Source organism: Gopherus evgoodei, chromosome 22 (genome assembly GCF_007399415.2).
Source record: "Gopherus evgoodei ecotype Sinaloan lineage chromosome 22, rGopEvg1_v1.p, whole genome shotgun sequence".
Taxonomy (NCBI): domain Eukaryota; kingdom Metazoa; phylum Chordata; order Testudines; family Testudinidae; genus Gopherus; species Gopherus evgoodei.
Genome location: NC_044343.1, coordinates 3,342,873 through 3,370,577, shown reverse-complemented (window position 1 = coordinate 3,370,577; position 27,705 = coordinate 3,342,873). Strand labels below are relative to the sequence as shown.

At 53.5% G+C, this 27,705-nt stretch overlaps 1 protein-coding gene across 2 annotated transcripts in view; it reads left to right on the top strand.

Moving 5' to 3' along the window:
• Positions 1–2,004: 2,004 nt before the first annotated feature.
• KCNN1 (potassium calcium-activated channel subfamily N member 1) overlaps positions 2,005–27,705 on the top strand; it is a 39,429-nt gene continuing 13,728 nt past the window's right edge. The window contains exons 1-4 of one of the 2 annotated variants that reach the window (XM_030540652.1): positions 2,005–2,107; positions 10,433–10,876; positions 12,845–12,940; positions 17,810–18,228. In XM_030540652.1, coding sequence (XP_030396512.1) covers positions 10,514–10,876; positions 12,845–12,940; positions 17,810–18,228 — 878 coding nt within the window. In that variant the 5' untranslated portion in view covers positions 2,005–2,107; positions 10,433–10,513. Of the gene's footprint in view, positions 2,108–10,432; positions 10,877–12,633; positions 12,692–12,844; positions 12,941–17,809; positions 18,229–27,705 lie in introns of those variants that run through there. The other variant, XM_030540651.1, reaches the window with a different exon arrangement.

Sequence of the window (27,705 nt, the reverse complement as noted above, 5' to 3'; positions counted from 1 at the left end):
CTATCACAGTCTTAAATTGTACCTGGCATGAGGAAAGAATAATAGAGAGTTCCTGCAAATGAGACCATCCTTTCTCCTTTGGTGGAGGACAGAAAGGATCAGCCGGACGGAGGAGTTGTTTATTATTATTATTTATTTGTTTGTTTTTATTACTGACATTTTCTGTTGAAGCTGAATGATTCAAGAGGTTGAAGTGGCGTTTGTGAGGCCAGGTCTGGGCTGGCCCCTCACAAAACTGAGTGGACATTTTCCCTGCAAACCATTTCAGTTTTGACAAAAACCAAAATTTTTCCTTTGGAAGAATGTTCATGCAGCTAATTCCTGCCAGCTCTGACTCTGAGCAGAGAAGTTAGCTACAAAGCTCCATCCTGGGATGGAGAATCCTGGGGTCAGAGAGCTGCCCCAGCCACCCAGGACCTGGACACCTACCCCAAATTTGCAGTTTCTCATTTTCAGCTCTCACGGGAGAGTTTGCACATTATTGCGGGGGAAGGGGGGTGTCAGGGAGGTACCACCCTGATGCTCATAGTAATGGGAACCCAATCTCTTACCTGACTGCCCCAGACAGGGCCTGCTCCTTCCTGTCCTCACAACTGAAGCAGTTACATGGCCCATCACACCCTCTCTGCTCCACATAGTTTATCAGATTTTCTCCTCTCCCCCAGTTTAGCCTGGGCACCATCTCTGAACCTTTCTCTGGTCTGGGCTACAGAGAAATCCCTGTGGATGCTAATGCCACCTCTCCAACCTTGTCACGTCACAGCACAGAGAGCACTTAGCTGTGGCAGAAGAAATGGTGATGGGGTGGGGAGGGATTACAGTCCTCAAAAATATCAGGTCTCTGCTAGTGAAATTCATGCTCTGTCAGGGCCCGATCCTGCTCCTCTGAGTCACGGGGAGCTGGAGCGGTTTGCCTGGGAATGGATCCAGTGATTATGGAACTGGGACTTTGCCAGGAGAAGGGCCCACTTTACATATGGGGAAACTGAGGCAAGTGGGGTAGGGGAGGTGACTTGCCCAAAGTCACAGGGGAACTCAGTGCCAAGCTGAAAATAGAACCCAGGAGTCCTGGTCTCCCCCCCCCCCAACCACTAGACCACCCTCCCTCCAAACGTTGGGGACAGAACCCAGGAGTCCTCTTTCACTTGAGCTCTAACCAGTATCCTGACGTGGGGGGAGGGGGCGTCTTCCTGTTTTGATATCCCTGGGCATGAGGGACCCTTTTCAGGGATGCTGAGTCTGTGGTCCCAGCTTTGCCTGTGGGTTGTAACATTTCACAGCCTGTATCTATTTTTTTTTCCCCCAATCCCAAGCCCTATTTTTAAAACTGGCATGTTGGAAAGTTTGACTTTTATATTTAGCCAAAGTTCCATCCTGTGCTTACTCGCCGAGCTCTGTCGCTGCTTTGGTGCCCAGAGGCTGCTGAGAATATTATTTCAGCCCAAATATTTGTCCACTAAATCACGTACACAATTACGGTGATGACCCTGGACGAGCGCTCTCTATTTTTAATGCCTGCTCTTGGTGTGTGCCATGCAGGGAATCATGAGGAATGCCGCCAAACAGTTAAGAAAAACCAACCCCTCCAAGTAATTCCCACCACGCCCACAGCTGGCGTGAGACCATATCAAATCTGGGTTTTGTAAGAGACCTCAGCTCTTGATCCTTTTAGAAAACGGTTTTCGAATTAGTAATAATTCCGTATGTGTATTTCATTGCTGGTTCACTTCTATAGCGACTCAGGCTCTGTGCTTTGGGCAGGGGCTATCTTGCATTTTGTTTGTACAGCACCGAGTGTGATTGGATTCTGGGCTATGGCAAATAAATAACAGCAATATTAACCAAATTATGTAGTGAGCAAAATGCGAACTGCCCCTTTAAGAAGAAGGAGGGGGCACTTGGCGTGGGACCTTTCCGGGGGCCAGTGGGCAGGGTGTACTGCTGTGGAGTGGCTGGCACGGAGCTGGGGGATGAGGACTCAGCTTCACCACTGAAGTTTGCGGAGCTTTGCTGCTTTGCACCAGCTTTGGAGCTGGACAACTCGGGACGGCAATGCATTACGGAGCCTTTCGCTGCGACGTTGCGGGTTCAAATCCAGGCTGGACTGGTAGGGGGCAAAAGCCATCTCCAGCTAAAACCTCTTTGGGCAGCCCCTGGGTGCAGTGAGTTTGACGGGACTCAGCCCACAAGTCAGGGAGTGCTGCTGATGTTCTGGAAAGCTGCTGGCAGGGTTAAAGAGGTCAGGCTGGGCTCACTTCTGCGTCCTGCAGGCTGGGCCTGGGTGGGGGCAGCGGTCCCTCTATCCTAGGGATGAGGGAGGATCATGCCAGGGGCCAGTTATCAGGGGGAGCTTGTGATCCACGCTACGCACTCCTGTGGCTGGACAGAAGCCGGGATGTCCATCTGGCACCTCGTCCCAGCTCCAGGGGGCTTGTGCGGCTGCCACCTCTTCATCCACTGGGGGTAACCCCAGCGAACGGAGCGAGAGCTGACGAAGGGCTACGAGCATTGGCCAGGCAGGTTGGACCCAAGTGATTGCTGGAAAGAAAGGGTGGAGGCTGCTCTGAACTAGGGTTCTGGGAAAGGGATTGGGGAGGGGGAGACGCTGTGGGTTGAAAGAACAGAAGTACTTGTGGCACCTTAGAGACTAACAAATGTATTAGTTAGTTCTGCAATCGGTGAAGTGGGCTGTAGCCCACGAAAGCTTATGCTCAAATAAATTTATTAGTCTCTAAGGTGCCACAAGGACTCCTGTTCTTTTTGCGGATACAGACTAGCACGGCTGCTGCTCTAAAAACTGTGGGTTGAGGCGAGCGAGGAGCATGTGATGGAGCAGGTGGATTTGGGTGAGGGCCGGCTAACTCCCGCTGAGCAGAAGAGTGGGGATCTCATTTGGAGCAGCTCAGCCTTCTGCTCGTACAGTGGCTTTCATCTGGGGAACGGAGGCCAATGCCGATTCCGAAGTGTCACCCACAGCACCCCCTACCATCACGCTGGGGCATCGGGGTCCCGCAGCGGCTTAGAAGTGAGATCTGCTGAGTCCCCACAGTGTCCCCTAGCGCCACGCAGGACCAGTGGGGGGTCAATGCTGAGTCACCAGCACGCAGCCTGCGTCACCTGTGGCTGTTTTGCACCCTGGCCTGACCCTGCTTAGCTTGGGAGGTCTGCCGGCGATCACAGCTGGAGATGGGGTCACTGGAGAAGACACCTCTCCTGAGCAAGCGTGTTCTGCTGACTCATGCTGGGGAGGGCAAACTGGGCCCGGGGAGACAGAAAGCAAGAGAGGTTTCCTGGCACCAATTCCTCATGGGCACGGAGCCGCCGACTGCGTCCGAACCCCCGTCCCCATGGCACCAAGAAAACGCCGTCTCTTTCTTTTCTGCTGGTCTCTCTCTCCTTTCCATGTGGAGGGCAGGGGCTTTCTCGCTTGCCTTCCGCGCTCTCCTCATGGCCTGTGAATGCTGATGAGAGTATTGCTGAGCCTCTCCCTGGCCACGGTTCGCTCTCTGCTCTGTCTCATAGCCTGTGGATTTTGGAGTATTTGCTTTTACAAGGGTGCCTCTGATGGACTGCGAGGGAGGTGACATGAACTAGGTTTGAACATGAAATGGGTTTCTTCCTTTAACAGCCGAAGCGTGGGGTCTTTGCATCTCCCAGAGACTAAAGAGGCCATAAGTGGAGAAGACAGAGAGGATATCTGGGCATGCTGAGGTTTAGCAGAGGGGTGTAGGGGGATGTATGCACAAATGTTGTGTGAGATTGGCCCCAGGCTCATGTGTGCCTGTGTGTGACCAGTATGTGTGTGAGATCAGAACCGAGCCGGGGTGCGTGTCCACCGCTAGGTCTCTGGGACCGTGTGTGCACAGGGCTGGATCAACACATAGATAAACTAGGCATGTGTCTAGGTCCCAAATTTGGGTGGGATGAGGGGCAAAATATGGGGAGGGGGTGGTTGTTTTTTTGTAAACTGCTCCTGTAGTTATTTCGGTCGTCTGCCCCTGGCTCGCAGTCAGCCTGCCCTTTGTCACTGGCAAGCGCGCCACAGAACGTCCCGAATTTCCTGTGCTCTGTAATTCAGCGTGTCTAGGGGCTGCGTACGCAGGAGCATCAGTTCCCCCGCGGTCTCTCCCAGTGTCAGATTCCAGGGCAGCATGACAGGGTAATTTTTGCTTGATTTCCTCCTTCCCCCCCGTTTAAAGCAACTCCGCTACCCAGCCCTGTAATTACCCCGACAGTGCTGCATGGAGGGTGGGGTTCCACAGGCAGTGTTCTGGTGGGGGGCGGGGGGAGAGCAGCATGCCGGGGGCGTGAATGCTGGGGCTGTAATTATCCCAGGCAGCCATGTCACTCCCACTTGGCTGGAAGGAGGTCACTGCTGCCAGAGGGCTCTGGGGGAAGCAGACCCCTGGGGCAGCGCTCGGCAGGTCCTGGTGGGTGCAGGAAGACAGATTGGTACCTTGGCTCCTTGCTGCCTGGCCACTAGGGCTAACTGCTGCTTGAGTTGCAAGTGGGAATGAGAGAAAGGGAAAACCTACACTTGCCTAACGTGTGTGTGTGTGTGTGTGTGTGCGTGTGCGTGCGCAGTTGTTTGCACCCATCTCTGTGTGTGTTAGCATGTGCATCTACAGCAGTGTCTGTGTGAGAATGCATGTGATTACAAGTTGTGTATGCGTGTGAGAGAGAGAGAGCATGTGTGTATGATTTTGAGTGTGTGTCATCTGCATTGTGTCAGATGGCATGTGTGCACCTCTACGCTGGAAACTAGAGGCAGCAACGTTTTTCGACTGCAACTTTTATTTTTTTTCAGTGCAAAATGCAGGTTCGGCGACTCCGGAATGTTTTGTGAATTTGCCAAATGGTTTCAGTGGAAAAGAAACCTTAAAACAATATCTGCAAAACTCCAAATTCTGCAATTCGATGATTCAAAACGACTTTCTGTTCTGAAGTTTCCTTTGCTGCTGTTAAAAAATCGAAACCATTTTAAAATGCTCAAAATGAAAGCAAAACATTTTGTTCAACCCAAAGCAATGATCCCTTTACTTTCGATTTGTCAAAAAATGTGAAACTTTTCCAGGGCCGCCCAGAGGATTCAGGGGCCCTGGGGCAAAGCGGGGGAGCTGCGAAGCTTGTACTCACCCGGCGGCATTTCGGCAGGGGGCCCCTCAGTCGCTCCACATCTTCAGCAGCACTGAATGGTCCCCCTGCTGAAATGCTGCCCAAGACCCAGAATCACTGAAGGGCCCCCCTGCTGCTGAAATGCCGGCCAAAGACCCAGACTGCCACCAGGCCAGGGTTCGCGGGGCCCCTGCGGGGCCCGGGGCCTGGGGCAAATTGCCCCACTTGCCTCCCCCCCCCAGGGCAGCCCTGAACTTTTCATTTGCAATGTGACCCCAAATGATTTTTTCCCTCATTCTTTTTCGGCGTTGCCAGTGAAGCGAGAAATCCATCAGGCACACGGCGCTAGTGGGAACGACACTGAGGTATTACCCCATTCTTCTGGGGCAGGAGTTTCTGGCCCAGGGAAAATCTGATCTACCCCACCCTTTGGGACCTGCTTTGCTGTCTCTGAACCCACCTCCTGTGCTTTAATCAACTTCCCTGTAACTGGCATCCTGTGTTTGTCTCATCTCAGGTCCTTTGGAGACAAGTCTTAGGTCCGTCCCCCTCAGCCTCCAAACCCTGGGCCAGAACAGAACATCTCCACTCCTGCTGGCTCCCTTGACTTTGTTCTTGTGATCCTTGTTCATTATTTTCTGTTCAGATAAGCAGTGTAGCTCTCAAGGGCCCTGGATAGAGAGGAGATTTTGTTCCGTCTGCCTCCTGCTGGGAAGAAACTGGGGAGAGCGAATTTACCAAGGAGTTCTTGGCTGGAGTAATCCCATGCCAGCCAGGTGTGAAGTGGGGATGCTCTGGGAGTCCGCCTGTCACACTGCTGGGTCTTCTCTGCTAAGCCGAGCCAGTCCTGGTTAGTAGTTGGATGGGAGACCAACACGGAAAATGCAAGTGGTGCAGGAGATCCTGGTGTCGAAGGATCGTTCCTGAATTGTTGCTATGCAGCTTCAGATGGTGCCTTTCAGATGAACTGTGCAGCCAACCCGCTGTCATGAAGGATTCCTGTTGCTCTCTTTAAGCAGATGGTGCACTGCACCCTAGAGGTGGCTGCATTTCAATGGTCGGTGGCGGGATCCCTGTATGTCTGCTTTGGGGTGACAGCACTGGGTCAGGGCTGCTCCTACTGTGGGGTTATTCTCTGGAGATGAGTTCCTCCACACAGTGGTTTGTGCAGAGCCTGAAAGAAGCATAGTGCTGTAGAAGGGCTAAATATTATCGCTTATTCAGACTCGGATTGCTGCTTCTCTCACTAGATCAGTCACCCTCCAGGAGCTGCGGCTCCTCTGATGCCCCAGCCAGCACCCACGCACAGATCCACAGGTGACCTGAGCCATCTCACTCTGTGCCAATGCTCACCCGCTCCAGAGTCAACAGCCAGGCAGTACCAGTCGGCCCAGAATCTCCTGGGGTGATGGGGTCTCAAGGTTGAAGGAGGACACAGCCACCCACGGTCTTTGCGCCTAGGAAGGTCTCGGAACTATGGGGGAGACTCCCCACATTTGGTCTGTTGTCACATGGGGCTGCGGTTTTGATGATGCGGCATCACCCAACTTACCCCCTGTCCTTAGCCTCCCTGTTGAGGTTGCAAACAAGGACCTCTGTTAGGACATTGGCCTTCAAAACTCATTCCCGAGGAGCTGAAGCGAGACCCTCTGATTTCCGCCTCATGGCCACAAGATGGGATTGACTTTGGAGGCTGGGCTGGATTTGCTGTCCCACCCCCACCATCACCACCAGCTGGCTGCCACTCCCCTGCCCAAGCTAGTAGCATTGTTCCCCGTCACCCCAGTTGTCTGCAGGCTTCTTCTGGTCTCTCGATGGGATCTCTGAGGTGTCCCCAGGGACAGCCTGATCTGGGCCTCCTCCATAGCCTATGGACAGCACCAGGACTCCCATTGACTTTGGTGGGCTTTGAACCCAGTGTGGGGAGAGCAGGGCTCTGTTGGGTGGTGCGGTTCTAAGGGTATCCAGGAGCAGAGCAGAGCCCAATGCTGCTGTTGGGGATCTCAGCTGCTGCTTTAGAGGATGGAGCTTCTCACTTGCCCACATGCTTGGAAATGCGATGAGAAGCCATCCCTCGCGGGACCTTTCCCCGCTGCACGTGGGTCAAGCAGGGGGTGGATTATGGTGCTCAGCACCACGTCTGTCCCCTCTCCTTGTCTGCCTGGGAGAGCCCCCCAGCCCTGCTGCATTGAGGATCCGACAACTTTTTAGAAAGAGGGCTTTGATTTTCGAGCCCATCTTCAGTGCTTCAGGCTAGTGACAGTGCAGGCTCCTTCGAGCCCGATCGAAAGGCTTTTCATGTGACTGCTGGAACGGGAGGGGCCGTTCCACAAAGCTGGAAGGTGGCAAATTGACGTCTGGCAAAATAAGGTGTTTTTCCATCCAGGGTGCAGTGAACCAGTGGACATGGCAGCATTGAGGCTAACAGTGTAGCAGCAAAGAAACGTGTAATGAGACTAGCCAGCATTACAGCCAGCAAGTTATGAAAAATAAATTTCTTAGAGCTTTGGAAGGGCTAGAAACCTTCATGCTTCAGGGCATGAGCCCCAATCTCTAATAGGGGTCAGGAGGGAAATTGCCCTGGGACATGGTTATCCCAACAGTGCCTCCTGCAGGATTTTTCTCTCTGACACCAGTTGCTGCTGGCTAATGTAGGGGACAGGCTAGATATAGAAATGTCTGGGAACGTTTTTACATCCAAAAAAGCTGATTTGTCAAAACCAAAACTGTTCACGGGAAAGGGGGAGTTTGGACTAATCCCATTGGGGGGAAAAGTTTTTCAAAATAGTTGAAATGGGATGTTTGGCCATTTTCTAACTGAACCATTTCGGGTTTTGGTTCATAATGGCTTTTTTTTAAAAAAACAAGAATTCTTTTAAGTATATATTAAGTAAAATTTTGAAACAAAAAGTCAAAATCAAAATGAAATATGTAGAAACAATCAAAACAAAGCATTTTGATTGGCCCGCTCTGATTTTTGACTATCAGTTTGTGAAAATATTTGAGATTTTGACTTTGTCCTGATTCAGGATGGGGAAAAGTTTCAAAATCTCAAAAATTCTTCTGGGTTGGGAAAATAATTTCCTGCTCTATACTAGCTAGATGGGCCCACAGTCCAACCCAATGTTGTAGTTCCTATGACTATATATAGTCTTGTGTGTGTATGTATGTACGTTCACACACACACGTGTGTGTATGTACGTTCACACACACACGTGTGTGTATGTACGTTCACACACACTCACACACACCCTTTCCTCCTGTCTTCCTGCCCTGGCTCCATTGTGAGCAGAGAACCCGGAAGTCACGTTGCCTTGGACAGTGATGGTATAACAACCTCCTGCCAACTATACTAAGCCCAAACAAACTCGTTTCACTGGTGACCCTGCCTCAAAGCTGGAGCAAAAGGTGGCTTCGTCTATCAGCCTCGCTGCCCTGGCTCCAGAGCAGGATGAGGCATTATTCCAGATCTGCTGCGGGTGCTCTGTTTTGACATGCAGGCACTTGGCTAACAGACGGGAGATTCATTCCCCAACCCATGCCAGATGCAGGCCATTAATCAGCACCCGGGAAAGGCCTGTTCGCCAGCCAGCGAGATGGCTCCACACAGCTCAGGAAAAATCAAAGTCTCATTAGAGAGGCCCAGACAGACCTGTCCACCCCCCACTTGCTGCTGCAGCTGTTCCCTTCCTAGACTCTGAAATGCCGGGTCCCTGGACATCAAAGCAGTGGTGGGCCAAGGAAGGGGTGTGAGGGAGGGTAGCCTGTTCCTCACACTGTGATTCTGCCAGTGCTCAGTGCTAAGCAGGGTCAGATGGGAGACCAGCAGGAGCTACTAAGCTTTGGGATGCTGTGTCGGTCAGTAATCCCAGACAGTTGTTTTTGACACTGTCACCTAGGCGAGTCACTGGGGGGGTGGGGGCGCTTTGTTCTGAGCGAGTGGCCCAGCTCTTGTGGATCTGCAGATCTCTGGTTCGTGGATCGCAGATCGGATGCGGATACACATTGTGTATCTGCCCAGGGCTCTGCTCGTGGGCACTGGCTTTTAGATGAGATTTGAAACGATCATTCAAGTCGCAAGGTGGTCTTAGCATATGCTCGGCCTGCCTTGGGTGGCACATGGCTAGTATTCATGACCGAATTCGGTCGGCTGGTTGGATCATTAGTGTCCCCGGCCCAGCCCGGGTACTGACTGGGAGTGCGATATAACCTGCCTCTGTCCAACCCCCACCTGGGGGTCGTTGCAGCTGTACATGGAAGTCTTCATTTCCTGTTGCTGTGAGTTGTTATGTGGTTAGAGCACTTCGCCACAGAGGTGGCCGCATTTCCACACTGGTCGAAGGGATCCCCGTGCAGAGCTAAAGTTTGTAAAATCCTTGTGGGAACCTTTGGGATCAAAGTATTTTAACCAGCTGAGTTGTTTGTTTGTTTGACTTTTTTGTGGGCATCTCTGGGCATATTCAGAGGTGAGAGCAGGGACTGGCAGTCAGGACTCCTGGGTTCTATTCCCAGCTCTGGGAAGGGAGTGTTTTCTAGTGAATAGATCAGCTAACTGTGTCCCCTGGCATGTGCACCTGTATCCCAAGGGGCTGCTGAATTCTTCCTTTCTTTCTCTACTTTTTGTAGCGTGCCCATCACCACAGCATCTGAGCTGCATTACACCCCTTCCCATGCCTGCCTTGTCCTCTCCTCCTGGCCTACTGCCTCGGGGGTAAATTTCACCCTGCAATGGTCCCAAGGGTGGGTGGGGCCGGACAGACAAGCCCCTCACCTCTGTGTAGGCCCTTGCAGCCCAGCATGGTCCTTGCCTCTGGGCCTCCCCGTCCATTTGCTAATGGAGCCTTTATCCTCATGCTTGGTTGCCGTCCACAGTTCTGCATCTTGGTAATGTCGGGGGTCTCTCTGCCTTATGGGTAGGTGCCACGGCCTGCCTTCTTGTAGCTGCCAGGGGACCGGGGTTCAAGAGCAGCCCGGGGGGGGGGGGGGCGGTTTAGAGCCACACACCCTGTGCAGGCAGGCCCCATGGATCACCTCCCAATGCAGGCCCCATGGATCGCCTCCCAGTGCTTGCTCTTAGCAGTCATGGTCTGGAGTTTGAGACCAGCCCAGGGCCTGCCCTCCCTTCGCTGTCCATGCCGCGCGTCTGTGATGCTAGAGAAATAACACAGACTAATAATAACTAGCCCCCCGCACCCCCTTTAGCTCAAATCCTGCTTTGTAGAATGGAGGCTGCAGGCCCGGGGGACTGGGACTGAGAAGGGAGCGAGCTCTTCTCTTCCCCCCTCGTCTCTCTAACCCCATCTCTGTCTCCTCCCAGGTAAATGCAGACACCCAGGTTCTGAATCATGCTGGATCCAAGACAGCGTTCAGCGAGCCCAACCCCTTCACCGAGAGAGCCATGAACAGCTGCAAGTACAATGGAGGCGTGGTCCGACCCCTGAGCAGCCTGAGCGCCTCCCAGCGCAACCTCCATGAACTGGGAGCTGAGACCCAGCCCCTGCAGACCCTCCACAGCTCGGGCCTGGAGGTGGTGGTCTCCAAAACCGAGCAGGCCAAGGATACGAGCTTGCAGGCGGAAGAGGAGGCGGCGGCGCGCTCCCGGAGCCAGAAGAAGAACCAGAACGTCGGGTACCGGCTGGGCCACCGGCGGGCGCTCTTCGAGAAGCGCAAACGCCTGAGCGACTACGCCTTGATCTTCGGGATGTTCGGCATCGTCGTCATGGTGACGGAGACGGAGCTTTCCTGGGGCGTCTACACCAAGGTAGGGACCGTGGCTTGTCTTGAAGCCGAAAGGCCGGGGACCTGGCGGACAGATGCGCCTGGCTCAGAAAGGGGCTGGCGCAAGTCCTGGGTACCGAATAAGTCCCACTCACGCCCTGTGGGGGTCCAGGCCTGTATGTCGCCCTTGGAAAGCAAAGGATCCTGGAAGTCCCAGCCCCGGAGCATAAGTGGAACTTTTATCTGGTACCTACGTCTCACGCGGGCAGGGGGCTGGCCACCCTGTGAGTGCAAGACAGCTGTGTGCATATAGCACCTGGCACACCAGGCATCCAAGTGCCACCATAACACACGTAAGGGATAAGGAACGTGTGTGCGAGAGACAGAGAGAGCAGGCCTGCCCGCATGTTTGAACATCGGCTTGCTGTGGGGGTGTGCACACGCGGGCATGCCAGGCTGTGGTGTGGGTGCGTCTGGAGAAAGGAGGATGCATTTAAACATGTGTCCCAGTGTCTATGTATATGTGCGTGCACCGATGCAGGGATACGTGCACAGATCCATCTCTGCGTGTGCATGTTCTCTGTGTGCGCCCCCTCCCTCTCCCCGTGTGTCTGTGTTTGCACCGACCCAGCTTTGGCTCTCCTCCCCCAGGCTGCCCTGAGGATTAATGGACTCTGCCCGTCTCTGCAAGGTTTGATGCCAATGGGCGCATTGTGCTGACAGTGTGAACAGTCCTGGCTCAGCAAGATGCTCTATCGTTCTTGCTCAGCTGGCTTCTCTCCAGGGCTGATGAATCATCCTCCAATCGGCAGGGGTGTGGGACCAGATAGAATAGTTCATGCAAACGCCCGTCTGTCCCCTGCACGCTGTCCTGCAGTCCCCCTTTCAGCTGTTGTCCACGTGGGGAGGGTTTGTCTGGGACTGCAGAGCCCCAGATCTTGCCACTACAGAAGCTGGCATGCACATCTGTCACCAAAGAGTCAGCAGACCTCTGTGCAAGGCCCCGGGGATCAGAACAGGTCCTCGGGCTGCTAACATCCACGTGTCAAATGCATCCCTGGATGGAACTGATCATGCGGCATCTGCTCCCCTCAGCCACACTGGAGGCTGCCTCTTAGGGGCAAGTGTAACCCCCCAGAATCGGTTGGGATCTCGAGAGAGGAAGCCTGTTCAGGGGCTAACGCTCAGGGTTGGATTCTGGAGAGCTGGGTTCCATTTCTGGCTCCAACCCAACCTCCTGGGTGTCCTTGGGCATGTCTCAGCATCTCTGTGCCTCATTTTCCCTGTCTGTGAAATAGATGTGGATCCTGATGCGGGGAGCTGGAAGGCTTCGTGGATCATTGCTGAATGCTGGCTGACCATCAGTAGGGAGGGAAACAGGGTTAGGATTAATCCCTGCATTCGTGCTAGGGGGTATGTCCAGGCAGCAGCTGGGAGCGTGATTCCCAGCTTGGGTAGACATATGCTCACCAGCTCTGGTGGAGCTCGTGCGCTAAGAATAGTGACATGGCCATGGCGGCATGAGCTAGTCACCCGAGGACAGCCCCCTCTGAGGTCCTACGTACATAGCAGGGCTGCCAGCCTGAGCCGCTGCCCGCACCAGACCATGGCCACACTGCTCTTTGCAGCGCACAAGCTCGATCAGGGCTACCCCGGGCACATCCGCCTGCCCTGGAAAGTCCACCTCTCAGCCGCTGCGGAGATTTGCCCCGAGAGGCCAGCAGCCCAGCCTGGAGTTCAGTGCAGGTTTGGCCTGCGAGTGGCTGATGGCCTGCCCAAGGGATAGGCTCTCTCCTGGAGTCGGGGTCCCTGTGGCATGCCAGGTGTCGCCCAGCCATGGTTCGTCCATGCGAAGATGGTGAGTCCCTCCCAACAGCTCGGTACACGCCTTTCCATAAAGATCTGAGTGTGCCTATTGAACGAGCAGAGTCCAGAGCCTCCCTGCCACGGGTCGCCTCAGGACCGAAGGGGAAACCACGCCTGACGCTGCTCCTCTCTGTCTCCCTCTCAGGAATCTTCATATTCATTTGCACTGAAATGCCTTATCAGCCTTTCAACCATGATACTTCTGGGCCTCATCATCATGTACCATGCCAGAGAAATCCAGGTGAGCCGCCCACCCCAGCGCGTGGCCCCTTCCCTATTTCGCAGTGGGGGTGGAGTTTGTGCCGTGACCAGGAGTGTGAAATTCTGGGAATCCCATTGCATGTGCTCAAACCAAACCCTCCCCCTTCCTGAGACACGGAGCCAGTGGTCCTCGTGGGAACCTGAATTTGTCCAAACTGTGGTTCTCAACCTTTCCAGTCGACTGTCCCCCTTTCAGGAGTCTGATTTATCTTGCGTATCCCCAAGTTTCACCGCACTTAAAAATTACTTGCTTATCAGATCAGACGTGAAAATACACGAGTGTCACAGCACACTTCACTTTCTCATTTTTACCATATCATTTATAAATCAGCTGGAATAGAAATATTGTACTTACATTTCAGTGTGATCCTTGAGCCTGTTTTACACTTCTGAGCCTTCTCTGAAGCCGAAGCCCCGGACGGCATATGACCTAGCTTCGCTGAGTCCCCTGTGGCATGAGGCCCCAGGCAACTGCCCTGCTTACCACCCTCTGACGCCGGCCCTGCACTTGTGACCCCCCTAAACCCATCCCATGACCCGCCTGGGAGTTGCACCCCCCACATTGAGAAATACTGATCTACATGAGTTGAGTGACCCCTGGAAGACCTGTGTTCCCCAGGGGTATGTGTACCCCAGGTTGGGAACCACTGCAATACAGGAGATACTGATTAGCTGTAGCTTTCCTAGAGGTGGCCCTGAGCTGCAGAATTCACACCTTGATCCCAATTTTTCAACCCCTTTCTCCCCCCCAAAGTTCAAAGGGGTTTGGAGTGGGCATGGTTTGGGGCTGTCTCTGAGCCCTGCAACTGTGTCAGATCTAAGCGGAGCCGGGTCAGGACAGGCCAGAATTTTTCAGAAGAGCTGCGGGCCAGATTTCCAAGGGCTCAGCATCTACCGCTGGGCTCGGATTTTCACAAGAACTCAGCTCCCATTTAGGCCCCTGCATAAGGGTCAGATTTTCAAGTAGGGTCAGCGGGTTCCCACTGTGACACTTACCAGCAAATTTTCCCTAGCAGCCAGCACCTAAAGGGCTGGAACTCCGGCCCCGAGCTCTTTTAAAAGAATCTGGTGCCCACAGACCTAACCTGACCCAGCTCAGCTCCTTAGTAGATCCAAGGAACAGGCTGGTGCTGCAGGAAGCAGTGCTGGGAAGTCAGTAGGTGGTGCTGTTCATCTGAGGCAGTGCTGATCAACAGGTGAAATCCTGCCTGGGACATGACAAAATTCGTTCTAAAGGCACCACATCACACCTTAAAAAACATCCTTCCCTGTCTGACGAATTAGCCGGTAGGTTATTAACATTAAAACAAGCTGAGTCTTGCAATATGTGGTGTTTTACCGTAAAGTACCAGGTGCTGGAGGCAGGTGATGAGAAACTCAGCTTTTGTAAAAAGAGAACAACCCAAAATGTAGGATTTAAAAAAAAATAAAAAAATCTCATAATTTTTTGCAACCTGATTCATGATGCTTGAAGGCGTTAGCACTGGTGCATTCCTTCTGTGATTTTTAGGGGGCCTGGGGCAAAATCTGAAATCTAGAACCCTCACCCTTCCAAACAAATTCCTGCTTGTGTGGGGGAGGAGGAATCAGAAAACAAGCTCCCACTGCACTTACCCCACTATCCTGCGGGGCTGAGCCCAGATATCCACCCCAGGCATTGTGAGCTGGTACGCAGGGGGTCGCAACGCCACTCAGATATGGCCAAGCCGCCCCTCTGCCAGGATGGGGGAACTGACAGGCCAAACATGAATGGCACTGCAATCCCACGCACAAGGTCACAACGCCACTTGACTCGGGGGCCCTCTCAAACTGGGGACCCCTTTTGGCTGCTCCAGTACACGAGCCAGCTAGATGAACATTAACTCGGGTCCATCTACACAAGCTACACTCCCACCCTGTGCCCTCGCCTGTCAGCGATTTACATGCTGCCCTGGGGCCAATGACCCCACCAGGTGCAGAGCAAAGGAGAACCAGGCCCAGCAGAGCTCTGCAGAGACCCAGCCTTCCATTCACCCAGAGCAGGTTGCACAATTGGAGCTGGAATTGTACTTGATAACAGGGTTTTCTAGCTGGGGTTGAGAGGAAAACAAAAGTCTCCAGTGTTTAGAGATGGCACCTGGTGCCATGGAGACATGAGTTGAAGGAGCAGATACAGCAAAAATCAGTAATTTTTTTATCCAGGGACTTTCTGACCCGGGCACCTGGTCCATTTGAAGATCAGCACGGCAAACTCTCTCCTATCTGTGCTGCCTCTAGTTTGCAATCTAGCCCCTTTGGGCAGTAAACCATCCTCCTCCCATTAATGCCCATCGTATCGGCTATGCCCGATGTGACTTTGATCATGTCCCCTTAAGGCAAAGCACTATCCATTCTGCAGAGGCTGAGCTCTGAGCCCCCAAGCAGCTGTTAGGAGAAGTCACAGCATTCATCCTGCAGCCGCAGCATCTCCAGGAGAAAGTCGATAATAATGCTTTAAGAGCTTAGGGAGGTGGATTGTAATGCCTTAATTGAAGGAAAGCGAGCTCTCCCGTTCTGCGTAGCAGGAAGAGAGAGGCCGGTCTCAGATGAGTCCTGCCGTCTGGGACGCAGCTCTGTGGATTTGTACAGCTGCTATTTCCTCAGCTACTGTGTATTTAATTTCACTTTGCGGGGACTTTTCGCACGGCAACACAGGGAAATACTGATCCACCTAGGAAATCGTGGCTGGAAAATCCTAAAAATTGGCAAGAAGCCTCAGTAGTGCTCGAAATCCACGGGATTGGCAACCCTGAGTGTTCAAACCTCATGAGTCCAGCTCCCCAAAATATTGAGATTGGCTTCAAGTAACAGTGCTGTGTGCGTGCTGTTGGTTTGCCTTTTGGGTCTTCAGCCTTTGGGGTGACGCAGTAGTCACATTTTCAAGGTTTTCTCTGCAGCCACGATGGTTAGAAATTGACTTGCTTTAAAAATATATATATATAATTCTGATAAAATCACTGAATTCCAGAAGCCGGGACACCAAATACTTCAAAACTCATGTTCAAACCATGAAAACTGGCAACTCTGAATATCTTAGCTCCTTGACAGCAAGATATGTGGAGCGCTGACCGCCAGAGCCCCACTGCCTGGGGCTGAACCACGTAACTTAGTTTCGCGGGGCCCTCTTGATTAGCCGAATTTTTGATCATCCGATCTGGCCCCGATCCCAATTAGATCGGATAAACGGGTGCCACTGGATACCGGGGCCTGTATAGTCATTTACACTTGTCCAGAGACCAAACCACAATCCCTCTGATCTGGTAGCATTTTACAAATCTGAAAATGCCAGATTGACACAGGTATTTGGGCAGCCAAAGACGCAGATGGAAACTTGGGGGGTTTCCAGAAGTACATAAGCAAGTGAGGTGCCTACCCTGTTAGGGGGATTTTATACATTCCTGACTCTGATTCACTGCAGAGTTAACCAGGCTCTGACTCTGGTGCTGCCTCTAATCTACACCCAAACCTTTGGCCTGGGTTCCGTGGTACTTTAAACCCGGACTAGTTGGCTGGCCTGGGGGTACAGGCTAGAGCCCTGCTGCTGCCCTCTGGTAACCCACGTCATTTGCAGCAAGGACACAGGTTAAATCAGTCGAGTGCTGATCGTCCTCCAGCACCTGCTCTCAGTTCCCCTGGGCCGTGTTTTCTTTCCCTCTCCCTGCTCCCAAATCTGGCCCCAGATGACACCTGTAGGGGCAAAGCAATGGAGAATCAGGCCCGAGGGTATGTCCAAATTTGAGCTGGAAGATGTAAATACCAGCTCCAGTGGACATACCGGTGCTAGCTCTGAGTGAGCTTGTGCGCTAAAAGAGCCGTGTAGCCATGGCGGCGTGAGGGGCTCTCTGCCCCGAGTGCAGTCTCCCCAGAGATGATAGGAAAGTACTTGGGGCAGCCTGCCCGTTGCATTGCAGTGGCCACGTTGCTGTTTTTAGTGCCTGAGCTTGCTCAGAGCTAGCGCAGATCTGGCTGCTCCAGCTGCAGGGCAGGCATGCTCTGAGTCCCTTGGGAAGGTTGTTTATCTGTAGTAGCTCTGAGACATGCTTACTGGCGATGGATAGACAAGCAGAGAGAGGGGCCTGAGTAGTGGCCGCCCCACCCTGCCTTGACAGACAGAGCCAGCAAGCTCTGTGCAGCCTCTGTGAGTGCAGGGGAAGATGGAAAATCCCCCAGCAGGCCCTGGGACAAGAGCCTGCCAGCAAAGCTGACGCAGAAGCAGATGGGCAAGTAGTGGCTTTGGGCTGGGTGATGCGCGTAGTCATTACTCAGCCGAACAGCTCCAGCTGTTGCAGGTGGCACATGGGGAATGCATCTTCGGGCAGGGCTTCTGCCTGAGAGCCCTCCTGGCCATTTGCAGTGCCAGGCAGGCCCCAGAGAAGCCTGCCAGAGTCCCAGAAGAATAATGCAGGGCCGAGACTTCCCGTTACAACTTTATTATTGGCTGCAGTTATTGCTGAGAGCCACATGCGACCTGCTGCCGGTGACTGGGCGCAGAAGAAAAACATCCCTTGTTCAATGGGCAATACGAGCCCTCTATAAATCCTATTGCATTTAGAGCAGGGCTCGTTCAGTTACCCGTCTCTTCCCTTCTGCCCTGCACATCTGGCCCCAGGGGCGTAAGGGGCAGACAGGAAGGCCCTTGTTGTTATTTATCACCAGTCCAGGTGGGTGTCACTACAGGTGGGTAGGGGGCGGCACCAGGAGAGAGTTCAGTTCCCAACCCTGCAGTGACTCGCTGCCTGCCCTAGTGCATCAGGTCCTGCTGCTGCTAGGCCTTTCGTCCCATCTTAAAGCAACCCCCTGCCTCTAACCCCCCTCCCCTCTCCCTGCCCAGCTCTTCATGGTGGACAACGGGGCGGACGACTGGAGAATAGCCATGACCTACAAGCGGATCCTTTTCATCAGCCTGGAGCTGATTGTGTGCGCCATCCACCCCATCCCAGGCCAGTACCTCTTCACCTGGACGGCCCGACTAGCCTTCACCTACACCACCTCGGTGGCCGATGCCGATGTGGACATCATCCTCTCCATCCCCATGTTTCTGCGGCTCTACCTGATCGGGCGCGTCATGCTGCTGCACAGCAAACTCTTCACCGACGCCTCCTCCCGCAGCATCGGCGCCCTCAACAAGATCAACTTCAACACCCGCTTCATCATGAAAACCCTCATGACCATCTGCCCCGGCACTGTGCTGCTGGTCTTCAGCATCTCCTCCTGGATCATTGCCGCCTGGACGGTCCGCGTGTGCGAGAGGTAAGGGCTCCTCGGACGGAGGGTGGGGCAGGCTCTGCACACGGGCCCTGTGCAGGGGCTTGGGCGCTGAAAGGCAGCCTCCTGTGCAGCTGGAGACACGCCGGCCTCTCTTAAATAGACCAGAGCTGGGGACCCTTGCATATGTGATCCCGCCACCAGTAGAGGGAAAGGGCCCTTTGGTTGGCTGCTGCCAGCTTCAGCCATATGTAACAAGGGTCACCAGCAGGAAGCGAACCCACAGCCTCTGCATGGGAAAGCCACCTCCTGCCGGGGCTAAAGCCCCAGCTGTAGCTGACTCATAGGCCGCTGGGCACGGCCTGGGCATTGGCGGCTGACGGCCCCACTCTGCTAGCGTGAGCCGAGCTCCTCCGCAGATGTGGGGAGCAGCGCGGCATCACCAGCCCTTCCTCTCTGTGGCTTGTTCTCCCGCTCAGCCCAGCCGTCTAGCAGGTGGTCGGCCCCGGGGTTAGCCTGAGCTCTGCTGGGCGGGCATGACTCTGGCCTTCCGCCGACCATGATCCGTTATTCGAACGGACGGAGGTAGCGGCTGTGAAGGGCCGGGGCTTCCTGAGTGCGTGCTGGGGAGGGGGCAGGGCTGGGAGCCGATCCAGAGCGAGTTAAACACGCCCTGTGCTCTTGGCCTACGTTAGCTCTTCCTTTCTTTGCCGTTTCGGAAGTAAAAGCCACTGAAGGTGCATCGCTCCCTCCCCGCGCCCCCCTTCAGGCGGAGCGGAGGGCCCCCTCCATGCTTTGCTTTCCACTAAGATGAGCCTCTGAGCCCCAAAGCTGGTTGGAGCCGTCTCCCTGTCCTAGGATTCCTCCCTGCCTCTCCTCCCCACTCCGCCCCCTTCCACCTCTCTTCTCCCCTTCGCCGCCAGGCCTCTGCCCCCAGCCTGGCGTGTCGCAGTGCCGCTGCCAGGTGCAGGGGGCACCTGCTGCACCCTCGGGGCGAGGGCTCCCTCTTTTCCCTACAAACGAGGGGGAGCTCCTGCCCAGGCCGAGAGCTCTCAGGGTGGCAGTAACCCCCCTCAGCCATCTCAGCACACCCGTGGGCCACAGCCTCAATCAATGGAGCCAGTGAACTCAATGGAGCTGGGATCCTAGAGGCCAAGGCCAGGTTGATTTACACCCACTGGGGCTCTGATCCCATTGACTCCAGCAGAGCTGGGCCAGTTGATGCCAGCTGAGGATCTGGCCATTTGCCTCCTCTTTAACTTGGGTGGATCCCATCAAACAGGGGGCAGGTCCCGAGCTCTGGCATTTAAGGGAGCGGGCGCCTCGTGACTGACCGACCGTGTGCTCCTTCAGCTGCACCAGAGCCTTCGGCGCAGGTCGGAAGGGACCCGCACGGTGTGCCTGGGTGTGTGTGTGTGTGTGCTCTCTCCTCCTCCTCTCCTCTCCTCTCCGTCTACCACTTTTCTGCATCGGGACTGCTCATTAATCTGCTCTTGTTTTCCCTTTCTAATTGCTATGCTGCTCATAGGGACAAACTGTGAGTCTTCCTTCCTAGAAACCAATAGCCCTAATCCTGCACGGGAAGCTGCCTCCTACTGCCGAGCCTTGCGCCTGCCAAGAATTTAAGATTAGCTGCAGCTGGCGGGGTGGGCGAAGACGGCGGGGGGGGGAATCCAGTTTGTAGCAAAGGGGCTGTGAACCTTGAAAGCAGGCTGGAGCCATTCCACTTGGAACCTCTGCATTTCATGTTGATGGGGGCAGGTGCCTCCGATATTCTGCCTGCCTCTCCCCCCCCCCCCGCTAAGCCGTTCCAGATGCACCCAGGAATCCAGCACCACTGCTTCCCTCGACCTCCTCCCTTGGGAAGAGCTTGCCACTGGTTTCCAAGCCTGGATTCCTCACACTTTGCCGCAGGCTCCCATTCCATCCCCGCAGACCTCAGGCCAGGAGCTGGGCTGTTAACCCTTTAGTGGTAGGAGTCTGCTTTCCTTGGCATGTCCAGGTGGGAGGAACAGCTATGCTCTGGAGGGAGGAGCCCCCCTCCCCTGGGTGTGGTCTCACCTCAGCAGCAGATTGATTCTTCTGTGCATCAGAGTCCCCGGCCTTGGGGCAGGGGGGAGTTTTTCATCACACACCCTGTAGAGCCGTACCCCTAGGATCGGAACTGCAGCATCCCCACAGGGCCAAGATCTGCCCACTGGCTCAGATGGAGCCAAACTCCAGGCACCAGGACCAACAGGGCTCTAAGGGCCAGGGCTGGGCTGCCAATTCTCATCAGAGCCAGTCACAAGGGAAGCAGGCTTCTTGCCCAGGTCCTGGTCTACAGTTAAAACGTCGCTCAGGGGTGTGAAAAATGGCATCCCCCTGAGCGCTGACCTCACCCCTGGTGTAGACGCTGGGGGTAGTCCTGGGTCCAACGGCCCACTCCCCTTTCCGGTGCAGGAATCGCTGCGATATATACAGCAGGACCACAGACTCCTGCACCCTCCCCACTCCGGGGACAGGCAGGTACAAACACAGGACTTTCTCCAGGGAAGTCTTCGCCATTCTGGACCTTCTGAGGCTGGTATTTCCTCAGCTCCTCTGAGCTTTGCATCGGCTCTGATTTGCGATGGGGATTCTTGGTTGCTGTGTTTGGTTCCAGCCCGGACTGCAAAAATCTAGATGACGCCCAGTGTGGAGAATCCACCTCTATACAACAATCCACTTCCTTTCTCTAGTGCCTTTCATCGAGGGAGCTCAGTGTGTTTTCCAGACGGCCTGGGTGACTCCTTACAATCCCAGCCTGGGAAACAAGTGGCGAGCATCATCCTCATTGTACAGATGGGGCAACTGAGGCACAAAACGAGGCAGGGAGTCAATGGCAGTGCCAGGAATAGAGCCCAGAAGTTCTGACGGCCAGTCTGCACCAGCCTCTCTGCTGAGCTGCATTTCACTGCTCGGTCAGATGTGATGAGTTGTCAGAGCTCAGCGGGCAGGATGAGGTTTTTCTCTAAGAAAAGTGAGAGAACCCTGGGTTGGCACTGAGGCCAGGGACCAGAAGACCCACAGACTGAACTCCCTTCTCGCCCCATGGAGGTGAGGCTGATTACCAGCATGGTGGGGCATAGAGGAGCTCTGCCCTCCAGTCACCCATGCTGTGCCACCTTGGCAGAGGACCCCGGCCCTGAGGGATTCCAGTCTGGCCCCTCTCACCAGCCGCTCAGTTGGATTTAAAATGCTTTTTGCAGGATAAAAGAAACCAACGAGGGGCCAGTGCGAGGTGGAGAATTCCCTCCCTCAACCCTGTCCCGCTGGAGCTGCCCACGCAGGGGGACCAGCACAGAGACTGCAGGGTAGGGGTGGGGTCAGCGCAGGGTGCTGCCATCAGCTGCAGCAGCTGTGCTCATGGGGGAGGCGAAATGGCTATTGGTGCCTGGTTATTAGCCTGGCGTCATTTGTCAGTGAGGAGCAGCAGCAGTGAGGTGTGAGCACCACTCAGGCCTTGAGGAGGCTCCCGGACCCCGGGGTTCCCTTCAGGAAAGTAGGGGTTTTCAGCACTGCTCTACTATCCCGTGCCTCTAAAAAGCAAGTTTGGGGCCAGTGGAAACTCCTGCTGTGACAGCCCTGGAGACCGGAGCAGAGCAGAGCCAGCTTTGGCAGAGAGAGACCCATCCACATTGCCCTGCCGCTGCATCTCAGCCCTGACCCAGAGGGGAGTTGTCTCCATGGCTCTTGGGTTCTGGGCCAAGGCAACCAACCAAGTGGCTAATTGAAGGGCTGCCTGTCCACAGGGAACTGGATTGAGTCCCAACCATCTTCCACCTGGATGTGTATCAATCACCATCCAGAAGCTGTTCCTCCTCACTGCTATTCAGCTGGATTTGACCTGGCATCCTAGAGGAAACCTCAAAGCCCTGCCATGCTGCAAGGCGCACTGAACCACCCGGCCTCCCTGGCCAAAAGGCCATTAAACCAATCACCAGCGAAATAATGACCCTGCTCCCCTACTGCTTCGAACAGCCCAGCGTGTGAACAGCTGCTCCAGGTGATGCTCTCACCAGCAGGGCACTGGGAAAACCGGGGGGAACTCGCCCCAAAATTTCATTTGGTTTTTTTCTATCAAACAGACAGAACTAGTTCAACTTGGGTGAAAAATCACCTTGTTCCCACCACTGGGAAATCCTTCTAGTTGTCCTCTCTGTCCTCTGCTGTATCCCTTCTGTTTCTGTCGTCCTCCTCTTCCCTGTCCCATTTCACCCCTTTCTCTACCCCCCTGCAGCCTCTGTTTTTGTCTTTCTCTTCCCTCGGGCAATCCCTCTCCAGCATCACTAAGTGGAAGATCGAAGTTCAGAAAGGTTCCAAATTCTGCGAAGATGGCATTCTAGAAAATCTGGATGGGCAAGGTTCCGGATTCTGGATTCAAGAGGTTCTAGAAGAGCTGGACCCAATTGGTTCTAGAAGAGCTGGATCCCAGGGATTCCAGATTCTGGAAATAAGATGCAGGTGATTCTCTGGGCAGCTTGTCTCTAAGCTATATTTCTCACTAGGGACAGGCTGGCAGCTCTTCGGAAAAGGCCCTGAGGAAGACAGGAGCAAGCACGGCAGAGAATGGAGCAACCTTTTCTCTGTTGAGCCCCGCTTGGAGGCAGCTCAGTGTCAAGTTCCACCATGTCAGAGAAGCAGCGTCCCACTGTCTCGCCTCTCCTGGCCCTGCTTGTCAGCTGCCTCTCTTGTAACGTTGTGTAAGGCTACCTTGGGCTGCACCCGGGTGCCAAAGGGAAGCTGAATTTAGTGCATTGCATGTAGGACACAGCTTTTTAGTGAGTGAGCAGGGCGGCAGTGCAGTACAGCAGTTAGAGCAGGGGAGTGGGAGCCAGGACGGCTGGATTCTATTTTCAGCTCTGGCCCTGGCCTGCCATATGACCCGGAGGGCAAGTCACTTCCTCTCTCTCACTCTCTCTGCCTCAGTTTCTCCCCTTTAAGTCTCCATGCACACTTACAGTGCTGCGTAAATAGTCAATTACTCCACCAACCTTTGTGTGGTTATTATGCACCAAAATATAACGGGGCATTTATCCTACTGACAGATTCCTAACATTCCCCTCGCTCACACCAATAGTGATTGAATCTGAAGATCATCAATACCCCCTGCCTAGCTCCTCACGTCCAGGCTCAATATTAGCGTGATGGGCTCCAGAGAAATGTCCATGAATAATTAGAGCTGAGGAAATTAGTGAACAAAAATTCTTGCTTAGATTCCAAAGCAAATTTTGAGCTATGCCTTTTTGGCATTTGCCTTCCACAAAAGTCTGACCTCTTTGACTTTACTAGCCCGGATCCTCGTGAAATGGAATATTAAGGCAGAATATTAGCCAAGAGTGAATTCCCAATGAGGGGCTCAGTTTACCATTAATCCATCTCTTGTGCTGTCCTTTACCCTGGGGCAGTGGTTTTCAACCTGTGGTCTGTACACCTCTGGGGGTCTGCAGACTATGTCTAAGATTTCCAAAGGGGTCTGCCCCTCCCTTTGAAATGTTTTAGAGGGTCTGCTGCAAATGAAAGAAGGTGGAAAATTACTGCCCTAAGGCAAAGGAGGGGTGTACAAGGCTCCCAATACAAGGTGGTAACATTCTGTACCGGTGAACAATTCATTGAACAATTCCCTGGAGATCTGTCAAGGCGGGAAGTGTAGGTCAGTGTCACAAGGTGTCTAATCACAGGCCAGAGAGGATACCAGGTGACTCGCTGAAGCATTCTCCCTGATCCATGGATGAAATTTACGAACGATGAACACGGGTCAGAATCTCACCCTCTCCCATTGAGTCATAAATGGAAGAGAACCAAAAAAAAAAAGGTAAAATTTGTTGCATAAATGATTCATTACAAATCATTCACCTGGTGCCAATTTATTATATGGCGCTCAGGCTATGGTTCACAGACTGCGGCTGTGGTTTCCACAAAGCAAAATGAATCAAGCCACAGGTGGTTCCATTTCTTACTATGTGGATGCAGCAATAAAACCTGGAAAAGAATCAAGACAATCAACAGCAGCTGGAAAGGAAACATTCACTCCTCGTTATTTACAGAATGAATGAGGGTTTGGCTAAAATGTCTCCGAAGGTCTTTCTTGCAGCTTCGGGTGTTTTTTCTCCATCTTTAGCAATGCAAGTCAAATGCGCTAAAAGAGTCCTAGGAGTGATCCCTGCAATCAAGAGGAAAATGAGGGCTAGAGGGAAGGTGAAGGGCAGAGATGGAGGAAGATTCTGCTTTGGGGCCAGGTTTTCACCTGCTGTGCGTAGTGCGGGGAGCCCCTTAGAAACTGAGTCACATTCAAACCCAGTCAGTGAGCAGCACTTCTGGAATCCTTTGCCCCACAAGGGTGACCTTCGTCTCTGGGCAGAGGCTCAGCATGAGGCCTGGGCACCGCTTAATTCCCACTTGTGCCAAGGGGTGTAAGCAGGACTTAAGCGGTACCTAGACTTTGGCCAACCTCCAGCCAGACCTGAATTTTTCCCCATAGCAAATGCTGTCATGTAATGTCCTCTCACAATGGCTGCTTCCTTCAGCAGCTGTCTTTAGCGGGGTTCAGCTCAGGAATTATTCTTTTTAAAGAACGTAAGGTCCTTAACTTAGCCCCAGTCCACTGTCACCAAGTTAGCCAGCCGGGGAGAGAGGGGATGGGGGTGAAGTTAACAGCTCAGGGTCTTCATTCCAGCTTCTGCTGCATCCATTCATCCATCCCGGCACCTACAGAAGACCAACCTATTACACCAAGATTATTTTTTTTACCCATAATGTTTCACCACATCATCTCCTTTCCACCAACAGATGAGCAGTATTTTTCCCATAGTGCTTCCCTGCTGCAGGTCCTTTCCCACTGAGGTTCCAAGCCAAACTTTCAAAGGTTCACTCAACCCTTTCTGCAAAACCCCCTTTTGAGAGCAAATGCATGAGAGGGGGTGGAGCAGGGGCTGGGAAGGCCGGGGCATGTCTGACTGTAGGGATCTGAATGGGGCAGCGGGGGTCTGTCTGAGGAACGCAGCAATCCTAAATTCCAAGTCTCCTGTTGCTTGAATCTGATTTCTGACTGGTTTGGGGCTCTCTCTTTCTCTCTGTCATTCTTGGTCCTTTATTTTTGCTTTGAGTTTTACATTCTCTTCTTTTCTCTCCTTTCCCCTCCCCTGCATGCCTCTGGAGCCCTGCTGCAGAACTTTGACAAGTCTGGCAAGATTTGCAACACTGCTCAGTGCCAGTTATTTTGGATTGGGTTTTTACCACCCCGGCCCGGCCTCTTTTTTCCCTTGGGAGCCCTGTGGTTTTGTTTTTTTTTCCCTTCTTTTTCTGGGTTCACTTTTTTCTTCCTGGTGAAATTTTGCACTCAGGGTTTCTGGGCAGGGCGGACATCTCAGACAGAAGCATTTGGTGTTAAGTTATTAGATGCTGGTTTCAAAAGAACACCGCCCCTGGAATTGTGTCTCAGTGCTGAGATACATTTCGGAGGAGTGAGGTGGATCAAGATGGGCAGGAGGGAGCCTTCAGAGCCCTGCTGAGGTGGAGAAAGCCACCCTGCCAGTCCCCGGTGCTATTTCTGGTCACTGGCTCCTCTACACGGGATGATTTAGTTGGGGGTTAGTCCTGTTTTGAGTAGGAGGTTGGACGGACTCGATGACCCCCTGAGGTCCCTTCCAACCCTGAGATTCTATGATTCTATACAAGGCTCAAGTAGCCAAAAATGGGAAGACGTTTATTTCACTACGGATGAAATTCAGCCTGGTGCAGAAGCCTGTGTGAGTCCCATGAACAACTTAAGTCCTACGTAAGCCCTAAAAAACAGGGCTTAAGTCATGTCTATGTCTTGTGCTGGCTCTCTGCACAGGAGTGAATTTCACCCCACTGTCCATTCTCACCCCCACTGCCCGCCACTCCAGTTCCAGCTTTGGCAAAAATGATTGCGACCCAAAGACATCAGCCCCGGCAAAAGTGACTCATGGAAGTCGGTTGAGGACTAGTGAGCCAAGGGCAACAGAAATCAGTGGGGAGAGGTTTTCTTGCACCTCCGCTGCAGAGCTTTGACCTGGTGGCTCACAAAGCGCTTTATATCTCTAGATGGTTAGTTTTAAACCCAAGCAAATCAGCCGTGGCTTGAAAGTAGCTGTCCTCTCAGGGCTGGCCCGTAGCCTTTGGATACCGAGTGGGTGGCCCTCAGATGGTGAAGTGAGGAGAAGCCAGAGTTTGGAATCTTTGTCCAAACTCGAACGTGGTTTCTGCTTTCTCCGCGTGGGTCTGAAATGTTTGGTTTTGCCAGGGGCGGCTCCAGGCACCAGCACACCAAGCACGTGCCTGGGGCGGCAAGCCCCGGAGGGCGCTCTGCCGGACACCGCAAGGGCAGCAGGCAGGCTGCCTTCGGCGGCATGCCTGCGGAGGGTCCGCTGGTCCCGCGGCTTCGGCAGACCTCCCACAGGCGTGCTGCCGAATCTGCGGGACCAGGGACCTCCCGCAGGCAAGCCGCCGAAGGCAGCCTGCCTGTCGTGCTTGAGGTGGCAAAATATCTAGAGCCACCCCTGGGTTTTGCACTGCCTTTATGCTTCCTGCTGGGACGCAAAGAGCGCCAATCCTGCCAGCAATGGTCACTTCTTGTGACATTTCCCTCCAGAAGCAAGAATCTCAGGAAATTATGTACAAGAGCATGTTCTCCTGAGACCTCAGGTACCCAGATACCACGGTGACGGGTGACCTGATTACAAACTTAACTAGGTAGGTCTACACAATTCTGTAGCTTCAACTGGTTTGTGTGGATTGGCTGACTCAGTATCTGACCCTTTTGATTGGCTAGAGTTTGAGGACTGCTGGGTTCTATTCCCGGCTTTGCCATCAACTCACTCTTTGATCCAGGCTTCCCCGCCTGTGTGCCTCAATTTCCCCACCTGTAAAACAGGGGATGTTGCCTACCTGCTGGGGCTGTTGTGAGGTGAAATTAATTTCACGTGCTTTGAGATCCTTGGAGAAAAGATGCAGAAAGGCCAAATTATTATTCATTGATCCCTCAAGGTCCTTGGGAGACTTAATTCTCTACTGAACTTCGCAGAGGGCACAGGTAATACGCGAAGCACTTTCCTTCACCTTCATACCACCTTTCAGATGTTTTGCTCTCCCCCCTCTGCAGATTTCTGTTGTCCCTGGTTCAGACCCATCCGCAAAATGTCACGGCTAAACCGCTAAGAGGTTGTATCAGGTGCGAGTTTCTCCCCCCTCTGCGAATGCTGGAATAGAATGTCCCCTATGACAGAGGCATGTGGTTGGCCAGCTGTGTCATACGTGTGCCTGGCATCTCACTTACATGCCACATCTGTGTTCTGCACACGTTGTCAGGTGATTTCTAACACACCCGGCTTCCCCCCCTCCTCCCCCACACCTCGATGGATTGTTCCACTGTGCAGTCACTGTGTAGATCTCTTGTTCCCAATGTGATCCCCACATGGTCATGGGGGGACAGGGCGGGTCTGTAAACTGATGCTCTGAGTTGCCATTTATCTTCATCCA